Genomic DNA, 12412 nt, shown 5'->3' on the forward strand with positions numbered 1-12412 from the left:
GGCTTATGACAAGCTGCGTTGAGCCGAGAACTAGAAAGCGTTAGCTTAAATCACGTGTAGGTCCCGGTGAAGAGAAGGGAGCTACGCCAAGTGGTTGAGGAGATTGAAGCTCAATGTCCATGGTACCCAGAGAGGGGGACGGTGAATCTTAAGGAACTGGGGAAAACATCGGAACTCTTAGCAGACAGAGCCTCAGCGATGTCACTGCTACAGCCGTGGAGACAATGTTATATCAGCCATCAGCCTGCAGACCCTATGGCTCCTTGCCCGTAGGGTCAGCCTCCCCCGATCTTTCACCTTCAATTTCAACCAGATTTTCTCTATCCACCAAATCGTTGGGCCTTCTGTCACTCCTTCTGCCCCTTGCTCCTCCGCCCACTTCCATTTCAAATTCTCCATTGGCTCAGCCGCCCCCCCCTCCCCTTGCTCCTCGCTCTTCATTTTCCGAAGCCACTGCACCTCCGTCAGCGTACGTAATGCGGGTTTCTAAAACTCTCATAGGCGCATGTAGCCACGCATCTGCAAAAGAAAGAAACCCTGGCGGAGAGAGCGATGCCGCATATTCTGCGCATTGTGCCCCGGTCCATTTCACAGATAAATCGAGGGAGGATATGGCATTGTTCGGAGGTTGTCGATTGCCGCCTCTTTAAGCTAAGTAACATCCTTCACTGAGCTCCGCATAAATGCGTGCGAGAGGCGTAGGAATCACTAGCCCCCCCCCCTACATTAGAGAGGCATGCTAGGAGCAATCGCGAGGAATCACTTAATGGTTCGGGCGACTGGAAGACCACCTTCCGCGATGCTCCTGGAGCCCTGCACAATTTGTGGATCTGGGAGAGCGAAGTTCCGCCAGCAATGCTTTAGCAGGGCAGCCGCCTCTGGCGAGCGCCACTCCTGTACCACAAGAGCTTTATGGCTGCTTGAGAGCTTTTAGCTAACCCCTTAAATGCACAGAATAAGCCGCCTGCCAGGTGGCCAAATTCCATTACGGTCGCATACTCTGAATGCATACCACAAGGCGTTTTTGAAAGTCCCTAATATGGGACAGCCAACCCAAAGTTTTTTCTTAGCACCCGGCAGAAGCCCCTCAAAGGAGCCCTATGCTGAGTTTGTGAACAGGCTCCAGGAGGCCCCCCTCAAGAGGCAAGGTTGACAACTTGAGGGAGGCTCCAGGGCCGAACTCCTTAAAGCCTTTGCCAAGGAGAACGCCTCCGCTGGAGATGCCGCAGCGTCATCACAGGCCTAGGAAGGGAACCTCCGAAGCTGGCCGGGCATGCTCAAAGCTTGCCAGGATGTAGATTCTTTAAGCCCATCAAGCCAGCCTTCTAGCCGCCAGCTCTCTCGCTGCCATGTGAGACAGCCCCGAGGCGAGTGTCTCAATTGCGGCAAACCAGGACATTTCTCCTCGAGGAATTGTAGGCTGCCAGTGAGGGCGGGGCCACCACAGCCCTGACGAGGAGGAGGGTCTTCCTCCAGAGGGCTTAAGACCCCCCAGGAAAGTCTAAGACGAGGCGTCTTCCCAATGCCCGGGCTGGGCTCAAGGCAGCGCCGGGCATCTCCCAGCTCCGAACCAAGCATCCGGCAGACCTCAAACCTCTTCCCCCGGGAGCTCCCCAGCTGAGATCTTCGCTGTCCCCAGCTCTCAGTATATAGTGATCCCATCCCCACGGAGACCATTGGGCTGAGTTCCGGTTGCCAGCTTGCTCCCCCCTACGTCTATGGCACCTGCTCTGCTAACTCCTTCTACTTCCAAAGTCACCATGCCTCCCACCAGTGCTCCCAGAATGGTGCACGCATTTCAAAATCTCTGCAGAGTCCACAGTCACTCGAATCTCAGCAACAGAAAGAAATGCTGGCCGAAGAGGGACTGGCCGCTTTTGAACTCCTCCTTCCCCAGAATGCCCCATAGCCAAATCTACAGGACAATGAGGCATGGAAAGGGGAAGATGCTCGCGACAATGGCCACTTAAGCCAAAAAGTCGCCCATTGAAGAAGAAGCCCCCTTGGCCCTCTCCAGCTGTAAGGAGCTCAAAACCAGATCTCATAGCCTTCTGAGCCTGTGTGCAAAAGCTCCTAAGCTCAAAGCTCCCAGTGGCAGCAAAGATCGCCAGGTGATACCTCAGAGAGCAAGATCTCAAATCAGAGTGCCAATCCCTCCTCAAGTTATTTTATATGTGCTCCTTGGTATGCTCTATGTATGTTGCTGTATGTCTTGCCCCCCCTTTCAAAGAGACCCTAAAGTTTCCCCTCATAAGAGGGATTTTTCCATTGCTTCTCAAGCTATGCTCTTATTGCTTCAATTAAAGTTTCTCTCTCTTCTGATTATAAGTGTGTGCCAATGCCTTTGAAAGGTTTCGCTTCCATTACAGCATCCGCCTTTAAACGGGACACAGCTTCGTCATAAGTGCTCCCTAGGATACCCGATGGGGACTCCTGCTGAAACGCTTCCATCTTAGTTTAAAACCTTTCAAAACTCTTCTTCAAACTCCTCTCCTTTGAGAACCTTTTTCGCCCTTCGTCCATCTGAGCCTTACACTGCCACATTACGGCGCGGGCATGGGAATTATTTTCTATGCTCCTCATTATTTCCTAGCTGAGCCCACGGCTAGTCACGTTGCCGGGGGGGGGTCTCCCAGCCACACCTATCTTTACACAGCCTCAGCCAGAAGGTGCAGGAAGCGAAGCTCAAACCGGCCAAAGTCTCCCCTTTACAGGAGGGAAGGTAGAGCTGACTTCCAAACCCCTTCCCAGCCTTCGGCCTTCTGCACACCCTCCTACTCTCATGCGGCTGGCGCACCCACCTCCTTAGATCTGGGGATCTGGACAAAAGGTTTTTCTTGCAAACCCCTCTCCAAATTGCTCGTGTGATCAAAACCCTCAAGCCCAGGAACTGTTTTCTTTTGGCATCTTTCTCTAAATCTTTCCCTATGAATGCTATAATATTACGATATGACTATAGTTGTAAGATTGTTTGCCAGTTGCCATTGGTTGTGATCTCTCCCTTCTCCTGCAAGCCTTCGGCACTGAATGTAAACACTTGTGTAAATGCGCCTTCGCGTGTTACCAAGTGATAAGTGGTCGGAATGGGCCAACTGCACCCCTAAGAAAAAGCTTTGGCCAAAACAAATACAGAAAGGGGAGTGGTTCCCCTATTGGACCAAATCAAGGTCTCTATCCAGCAGACCATATCCAAAGTAGGCCTCTTCTCTATTCTCTATCAAAAGGTACCCGCCTACCACTCAGGGCTCGAGACTTTCCATTGTCATCTATAAGAACTAACTCAGCCAAAGCACGCATAAAACCCTGGGGAATTAAGCCGCTTGTTTTTCTCTCTTCTATACAGGAGTCCAGCCTCGCCATGTACCAGGCCAGCCCTATCCCGGAGGAGATGGAGCGGGGCCTCCCTGGAGGATCCACGACCTCGCCAGCCCTGTTGAGAAAGCCAGTCCACCCCCCCTGTGCCTGGGGCCAAGAGATGGGAGTGGGACCTCTCCTGGAACCAGTACACCCATTCTTCCACGGAGATCGCCAGCCCTCGCTGCCCCCCCCCCCCCAGGGAATGGCAGCCCTGGGCCAGCTATGGCTCAAAGGTTGGCTGTGTGTCGCTGCCTCCTCATCTACAGCCGCCATTCTCTCTCCCCTCTCCTGCAGCCCCTTGGCTGAAACTTGGAATTGCAGCCAGGAACTTCATTCCCTGATAGATTAACCCTTGGAACTCCTCCGCTTGTTTTCCAGCCCGCTTGAACAATTGTTGGAACACGCCTTCTTCTCACAACTTCTTGCTCGTGAGAGTCACTGGGTCTACAATGCTATAAGACTATCCAGTAGCTCTCCCTACATCTTGAGAAAACCCATGGACTCTAACGCATGCCGCTTCTTGTAGCTTTGGTAGTCAAAGCAGCAAGGGGAGCCATGCATTGGACTTAATTATGCAAACCACGGGCGTTGCCTTCCCCTTCCTTACATCTAGACTCATGTACTGTTTTAGCTATGTTTCTATTGTTTTCATTTATGTAATGTATTAAGCCTATCCACAAACATGCATGTCTTGTATATATTGTTGCCAACATATTAATACGATGCCTTGCCCTTTATGCCCATTGGAGCCGCAATTCTCCAAGGGAATCTGTTGAATACTCATGATACGGACCCCAGTGACTGTTGGAAGTTACTGCATACGCCTTAATTTTAGAAGTTATCGTGATTTGCTGTTGCTGTTGCATTCTCCAGCCCTTATCTGCCTGCCGGGACTCTCTACTGCCGTCTCACCATTGTTTTGCATCAGGCTTCACCTCCTCGGAGCCCAAGCACCGATGCCGCCCAGCCCCTCCCACCGACCCCCCTTTGCCGGAGCTTGGCCTTGCGAGCCGGCTCTAGCCAAGGCGGGTATGTTTCCCTTGCGACTTCTGTGGGAGTCCCCGGACTTGTTTCATGCAACACTAAGACTATCGGCCGCTCTGGCCTGTGCCCATGCCGAAGTCTATCAACTCTACCTCCACACGCTCTGGATGCCCTGGCCTCCGAGCAGCAGGAACTTCGTCCAAGCGACCTTAGATAATCGCGTGCAGCTTATTGATTACTTATTGTTGTTGCATCACCAAGGTTGTGAAATGTGCGTAATATGTGTTGCTTTAATCTCTCTGATAATTCCCAATTGATTCATATGAAAGTGCGCGAATTGCAGAAGTTGTATCTAATCTGAAGTATGATGTTTTGCCCCATTGGTGGTCCAGCCCTCTAGGAGCTGGCTGCTGGGAGGATGGTTGAGTGCTACTGTACAGCTCTGCATTGGTTTAATTGTATGCCTCGTTATCGGATCTTGTTTTAGTTCAGTGTGTGTCTAATGTGCCTGTAACGCGGTGTAAGAAGCCCCTCAATTTCCCACTTACCCCCGCAACCAAGTTCTAATGTTACAAGCAGCTTTCGGTCAGCTTGACCAGACGGTGAGGAGACGCAGGCGTCCCTTTAAATCACCTAGCATTTGGGTCCCCTTTCACAAAATGTAAAGGAGGAGATAGTGATGCACTGCTGACCCAGCAGCACCGTGGTACAACGTTGGAACACCAGCAGGACTCTCCCCGGCCTTCTGGTCGCTTACAGCACCCCACTCCCCTCAACCCCGTGAGTCACGGGTCATGAACTGTCTGGCTCAGTCACCCGGCGCAGGGACAATGGTCTTGCCCCCAGGTGAGGATTAGGCTCAGACGCCACGCTCTTCTCCGACGCATTAGCAGCCAGGTGAGGATCATGCATCACATGATGATCTCCGCCCTCCGGCTCTCCCGGCTCTCCGGACTCTCCGTCCCGCCTCTACGCCCCCATTAGAATCACAATAAAGGTGCCAGGAACCAGCACGCGGGAGATTCGCTAGGAACACGGACCTCCGCGCTCCCGCTGCTGGCGATCTCCACCAGATGTTATCTCCGCGTCTCGTCTCGTTCTTGCGCTGACCACGTGGGTCGACTACAACCCCTTTCTCAGCTCGGTACTATTATTAACTCAACGACTTGCAACGGAGTGCATCCTATCACTTACAGGGGCACTTTCTGCTGAGGGAAGGAGCACCTCACCCTACCCCACCCCAACCCCTGTTCTTCTAAGAGACTTATGTCAGAGGGATGTTTTTTTCTGCACAAGGGAATGGCTTCTTCTATAGGGGAAGATCCACAAGTCCCAGACAAGTATATGGGAAATAACAGCAACACGACTCTGCCAGATTTCTATCCCAAAACATTCTCATGCACTCTACCCCAACTCATACCGCTGATTCAGATTCAGTTTCCAGAATCTGTTGTATATGAACGGCAGTACCACATTAAACAACAACTAACTCTGGCTGGCAAGTTCGAGAAACCTGGAACCTCAGTAAACATTTTATAAACAGATCCCCACCACCACATACACACACACACTGGGGAAAAGGCAGGCGTGAGTTCCTCCCAAAGAATTCATTTGTGAGCAAGCGTCCAGCATGCTTTTCAATAAAGCAAATTGGAGTGGTGGTCTTTCAGCAAATTTCAGCCGGAGGAGGTGGGCACGGGCCTTCTTTATATCCAGGGAGGGGGTGCAAATAACCCAGGCTTGCCACTTGATCTCGAACTACTGGCAAGTAGTTTTTGTACTGATTGGGTGAAATGCCTGAGCAATTGAGATAAACTTGCCGGGGTTTACCTTTACTGAGCAGAGATTAACGAGGTAGAAGCTAGATGTTTCAGAGGTCCCCTCTTTATGTGCCAAGACCTATTTAGACTCTTCAGTTCTAGAAACTGCTGAGGGGTTTTTTCCCCCGTATGGGGAAGGATGAATTAAAAGTCATGTTCAAATGACTGAGCCAGTGCTTCTAATACTTGCAGGGCAGATACACCGTGCTTTGGTCTCCAAAATCAATCCCATGAGTGGATGTCCTCCTGAAAGAAGTCTGTGAATTTGTGCTCAATGCCATAGCAGCAGCAAGGTTAATACCTGCCCAAAACTGGAAGAAAAATATAATCCCAAAGGAGGAAGAGTGCTTGGAGAAGCTGATGAGCTTCATTCATCTAAGCTATCCTGACCTGTACATGGCAAAAAGTTTGAAAAACTGAATATTTTATGTCCAGAATGCCCAAAACCAATAAGGAGCTGGAACACCTTCCCATTCCTAGATATCCCATTTTACAACTGTAGAACAGGGGTGTCCAACCATGTGGTAATTTGTGTTTTAAAGTCTGGTTTTTATTTGTTTTAATCATTTTTTTTTTAAAAAAACCCCTATGGACTAACAAGAACCAGAAGACGACCACAGGCGGCTGTGCAGGGGCATCACTACAGTATCTGAGCTAAGTGCAGCGTTCTCTCTCAGAAAAAGTATCAGCGCTTCCCCAGAGACAGTTTGCTCAGCTCCCATACTGCAGTCCCAGCCCTCCACCCCAATCACACATTCTCCTGCTCTGCCTACCTGATCAACGTTGTCCCAATTTGCTGTCGGATTTCATTCCACTCCTCCTTGCTCTTCCGAGGGAAAGTGTTCTCTCCTGGTAACTCCTGCCGTGGAGCCATGTTGCCCAGTTTCATGGCGAGGGTATCCTTTCTCTTGACCTTGTTGGCTAGCGCACCTGCAGACAGACAGATGGAGAAAAGAAATATTCATCGCTAATAAGTCAGGAGCAATATCCCTCCACATCTATTCCAGCACTGTTCCACCACTGTAAATATAGGACATGAAAAGAAAGAAATGGTCACAGCGGAAAATCTCCTTTTGATTCCTGTCCACTCCATGACTTTTCATCTCAGTGCAGATATACAGCCCCTGGTGGGATTATCATGCATGGTTCCAGATACCCCATTTCACAGAAGATACTATAGAAGGTTGTTGGGTCACTCAAAACCAATAAGGGGCTGGAACACCTTCCCAGTCCTAGATATTTCATTTTACAACTGTAGAACAGGGGTGTCCAACCCTAGCCTTCCAGATATTCATGGACTACAATTTCCATAAGCCCCTGCCAGTGATTCAAATAAGCCCCTGCCATCACAGTCCATGAACATCTGGAGGGCCAGGGTTGGACACCTCTGCTGTAGAAAGTTGTGGGGTCAATCAAAAGCAATAAGGGACAGAAACACCTTCCCAATTCTAGATACCCTATCCCACAAAGGATACTAGATGGTTGTGGACTCAATCAAAACCAGTAAGGGGCTGGAACACTTTTCCTTTTAAGACAGATTGGAGACTTAGCTCATGGGGGAAGGGGCTACCACAACAGTACGGTTAAAATCAAGAGTGTGATAGTTCTGATAATGCTAGAACTCAAGGGACACAACAGAACCGTCTTTCCTTTTGCCAGATAAGGACCCAGGACTCACCAGCTCTGCTGCTAAATTTCTATCACAGACACTAAAAATGAAGTCTTGCTAAAACAAGAACGGACCCGTTTTAATCACTAAATTTATTTCTTTTTACAACCTAGGGATTTTAATGCTTCATAATCCTAATTTATTTTTCACATGCCAATAAAGGTATCCAAATCTGGAACACATGAGCAGTGGCTCCGAAATTCAGGAGAACCAGGTTGAAATGACTGCTGTGTCACAGGAACTCGCTGGGTGTCTATGGGCCAGTCAGCCACTCAGCCTAACTTCAAAAGCAGACTGAAACACACACACAAAATAGCCAGCCAAGGGCTACTGCTTGCCAGCTCCTTTCTCAGGGTCAACTGGCAAGCCACTGTGACAAATGGGGTGCTGGACCAGAGGGGCATTAGGTTTGATCCAGCAGAGCCCCCTCCTACGTTCCTTTGGATTGTATTCCTAGAGCGGCAATCTCTTACTGTTATGGCTTTCATCATCATCTTCCTCCTGGTCGTCCTCCCTGTACAGAACAGGTCCCTCAGAGTCAGAGTCACTGGGCCCCTCTTCTTCATCCTGCACGGTCTGCAGTACTAGCCTGGGAATGACTGTGACCATCGGGTCCTCCCCAATGTAAACGTGGGAATTGGAATGGTGCGGGTCTTCTTGGGTGTCCTCCACCTCTTCGTCATCATCTGGACTAATGAAATGACAACAGTTACCAAAATCCTGTAAGAGTTTACACACCCTGTCTTCACATTGTGTTTATGTGTCTCGGTCACAAATGGGATAAAATAAAATTTTTAAAGAGAAGGGATTTTTTAAAATCCTAAAATTGAACAAGTACCTACAGAAAGCCAAGGCGTGTGACCTCCGGGGGGGTCAAAAACAGAATTGGGAACTTTAGGAACATGGAAGGACCATAAAGTCAAAGTCACAAAGTTAGGGATTTTAGTTGTCGTTTTTAACTCTCTTTTGAGGAATTAACAGATGAATACAGAACCTCACTCTTTGCCAACCCCTGCTCTAGACAGATGATATTACGCCCAATGACATGGGCTACCTACAGTTGCTGGCTAGATATATCCAGTGCAGACTCACCTATTCTCCCTACTCACGCAGACATATCCAATTATTCTATGACTGAGGCTATTAATGGCTCAGCTTTCCCCCCATTTACTGCACTCAAATTGTTGCAATCAGGTTAGGGGTGGTGATTTTGTTTCCTTTTGGAGTGTTGCTCGTCAGCAGGGCCATGCACAAGCACACTCTACACACAGAATTAGGTGTAGCAATTACAAGGTTTGACTAAGGCTTGGCAGAGACGTTGGTTAAAATCAATGCTCTGCCTTGGGTGACCTTGGGCCAGTCCCCCTCTCTCAGTCTAACCTACCTCACAGGGTTGCTGTGAGGCCAAAATGGCAGATAGGGAGAACCAAGCATACAGTCCCTCGATGAAGGAAGGGTGGGATAACAATGTACTAAGACTTAGACAGAATTCAATAGCTTGTGAGCTTGGCCTTTTAAGCTGTATGCTTGCAGGTCTGGACAATGCCCCGTTAAGGTCTCAGACACCAAAGGGGTGGGAGTAGGAAGTCCAGCCGCTTCAGACAGGATTCCAGCTCTGCCCCCTCCCTGCCCCACAGCAACTAGCAAAAGCATGGAGAAACAAACACACATGTGCAAATAGGGCTTCATTAGCAGACTTTCTACAGGCTGCAGAACTGCATTTGATGAGTTCAGATAGCTGTTTTCTGAAGCGGAGCAGTAAGCAAAAAGAGACTAGCAAATGTCTTACTCCTAGCTCTTCATGTTATAAGACAGAACCACAAGAACCAGCCCATGAGCATCTTTCCCATACCAGCACCCTGCTCCTGTATTTATTCAATGCAAAACCCTAAGCTCTAAGGAGCATGTCACCATGTTTTGGTGCTCACCTGACACTAACTTTACAGTAAGCTACAAATGGTGTCATGAGGGCCACATGCTGAAGCAGGCTTCCTCCCCATAGCTTTCTGAACATGGATAGCACCAGAAGAAATGCGTGGAGCTGAGAATCAAAAGGGGCCCCAAAGTGACTGGGCAGAGACTTCCCCAAGAGCCATGGCAACACAACTCACACTTTCAGCATCTCAATGGTAACCGGAAGCGACCTCGTCCTGCCAAAGGTGCTGTTTTCCTCAAAGGAGCCTTTGTTTTCAAAGAGCAAGGAATGAGCCCTGTGTGACCCTTCCCCAGGCGGGGTGGCTGGCAGGGGGCTCGTCAGAGCCTGCTGGATAAGGATGTGCAAAGGGAGCTGGGGCAGCCGAGAAGGCACGAGAGGCTCTCCGAAGCCCTGATCGGCCGCCCTCCTGGCTGGCTCCAAACTCGATAGCTTGTCTTGGGGGGCCTCCACCGGCAGTTCGGAAGGAAGCAGGAGACTTGCCTCGTGGACGGAAGCAGGCAGTGGAGAGTATTGGGGTTCGGGAGGAAAGCGAGCAGGCAGAGGGGGTGACGGAGAGGGCTGCGGGTGAGGAGGCATCACGTGCCCTGGTGCTGAGGAAGGGCGATGGGATGGCGGCAGGATTCTGTCGCTGGGCGACCTGGGGACTGCGGCCATTTCGAGGGACGAAGACACATTCAGCGGGATGCCTCTTTTCGGAGGCAAAGGCGGGGAAGGTTTCTGCAAAGTCGAGCCGCTGCCGATCACGTGCGACAACTCAACTAGAAAGAGAGAGGAGAGGTGATTGGCATGACATTTGGGTACAGCAGACATCCTTATCTGTAGACAGGGTTTAGGAAGGCATGCACGCTGGTGACTGGGACAAGGCAGGTCTTGCAAAAACCTTATGTCCTCACCAAGTAAAAAAGAAGTTACTCAGTGCTAATGAGCGAGTAACAGAAAAAGCACATGGCCTAACAGAGTAAAGAACACCAGCGAACACATGGCTATTAATGCGTACTAGGTTTCGTCACACGGGGGGGGGGGCACTCGGCGTGACCCCCATGTCCCTAGGGCGGTACGCCACTGTTTGGGTTCAAACTTTTGATGTTAGGGAATTACTAGATAGTTATGCGTAACCCTTAAACAGAATTATGCCTTTCTAAAGTATAACTCTGCTTAGGATAGCTCTCTGGGTATGCCACACACTCCCCTATCAAACTCCAACAAATCAGAAATTACCCAGCAATATAAGGGGATTGCAGTAATAAATGCTGGATTTGTGCTTGTTATTCCATGTAATGATTGCTAATTCCTGCCATCAACACGGAGGTTAGGGGTCATCTGGTGCTTTCTTCCTGGCTCAGGGTGTATATGTGATTTTTTCCCCCCACCGCCTGGATTTGACAACAGAATTGCCATGCTATTTCTGCATTCTTCCTCTCTTTTGCATCATAAGAGGCTGCATGTAAGTAGAAACCTACCATAGTGGTGAGAAAGCAAAAAAACCCTTCACTTTACTTGCTGTTCTGGTTTTCTATTTACAGGGAGTTTATAATGTACAGAACCCTTCAAAATATGATCCCTTTATCTGTAGTGTGATTCAGAATAACTCACCCACTGTCACCAGATTTAATTTTTAATTTTTTTATTCATTTATTCATTTACGTTAATTTTAACTCATTCATTTCATTGATACCCCATTTTTCTCCCAGTGGGGACCCAAAGAAGCTTACATTGTTCTCCCCATCTCAATTTTTCCTTACAACAACCCTGTGAGGATGTGACTGGCCCAAGGTCACCTAGGGAGTTCCATGGCCAAGTGGGAATTTGAGCCTGGGTCTCCAGATCCTAGTCAGGTGTCGAACTCATGGCCCTCCAGATGTTCATGAACTACAATTCTCATCAGCCCTTGCCAGTGTAGCCAATGTTCATGTTGGGAGGGACTGATGGGAACTGTAGTTCATGAACATCTGGAGGGCTGCGAGTTCGACACCCCTCTAATCAAAACACCATATTGGCATTCTTATCCATCTTATTTCTTCTTTATCCTCTTATGCTTATCAAACTAGAGTTAATAAGAAACAGATAAGGAAAAGTCAGGTCAGAGGGAGGGAGGGGAGGAGGAAGATAACCCTGGGGGACCGCAGGGCCCATGTTTAGGCGAGCTTCCTAGGTCATCCTTCAGCACAATGAGCCTGTGATATGTAGCAAGAAGCACTTATATACGGTGTTCACTTTGATTGCAGGAGCTTGTAACAAGAGTCCGTTAGCAAAGACCAGTGGCCATTTTATGCTTCCAGTTCCTAACCCTCCTCCTCTCGCAGATCAAAGGCCCAATATTTTTGATGGAATTCGCTGATCCTGGCTGCTACAGGCACCAAACATGGGCCTATTTCTCCAGTTATTCTCACAGCATTGACCAAAACAGACATCTTCCTAACTTAGAAATAAAGCAGGGGTCTAGCAACAGCCAGGTTACAGAACACTCCCACGAATACAGTTCTAAGCAGCTGAACAGGAACCCAGCCTGCTGTTTTCACACACGCGGTTGCTGAGCCGCCATATTAAGGCATGACAACATTAAGCCCTCCCACGCTTAGTGAGTACAAAATTAGGGATGCTGCTCTAAGACCATGCAAGGCTCTGGCATTGGAGAACTTGCAAACT

General features: G+C 49.2%; 1 protein-coding gene across 4 annotated transcripts in view; it reads right to left on the minus strand.

The window, feature by feature from the left end:
- Nucleotides 1-12412, minus strand: part of PHACTR4 (phosphatase and actin regulator 4) — a 122364-nt gene that overhangs the window by 11746 nt on the left and 98206 nt on the right. For all 4 annotated transcript variants that reach the window (XM_048501322.1, XM_048501323.1, XM_048501324.1 and 1 more), the window contains 3 exons: nt 9942-10524; nt 8304-8521; nt 6935-7091 (listed from right to left, as the gene is read on the minus strand). In XM_048501322.1, the coding sequence (XP_048357279.1) occupies nt 6935-7091; nt 8304-8521; nt 9942-10524 (958 nt within the window). The remainder of the gene's footprint in view (nt 1-6934; nt 7092-8303; nt 8522-9941; nt 10525-12412) is intronic.

Source organism: Sphaerodactylus townsendi, linkage group LG06, assembly GCF_021028975.2.
Source record: "Sphaerodactylus townsendi isolate TG3544 linkage group LG06, MPM_Stown_v2.3, whole genome shotgun sequence".
Classification (NCBI taxonomy): Eukaryota; Metazoa; Chordata; class Lepidosauria; order Squamata; family Sphaerodactylidae; genus Sphaerodactylus; species Sphaerodactylus townsendi.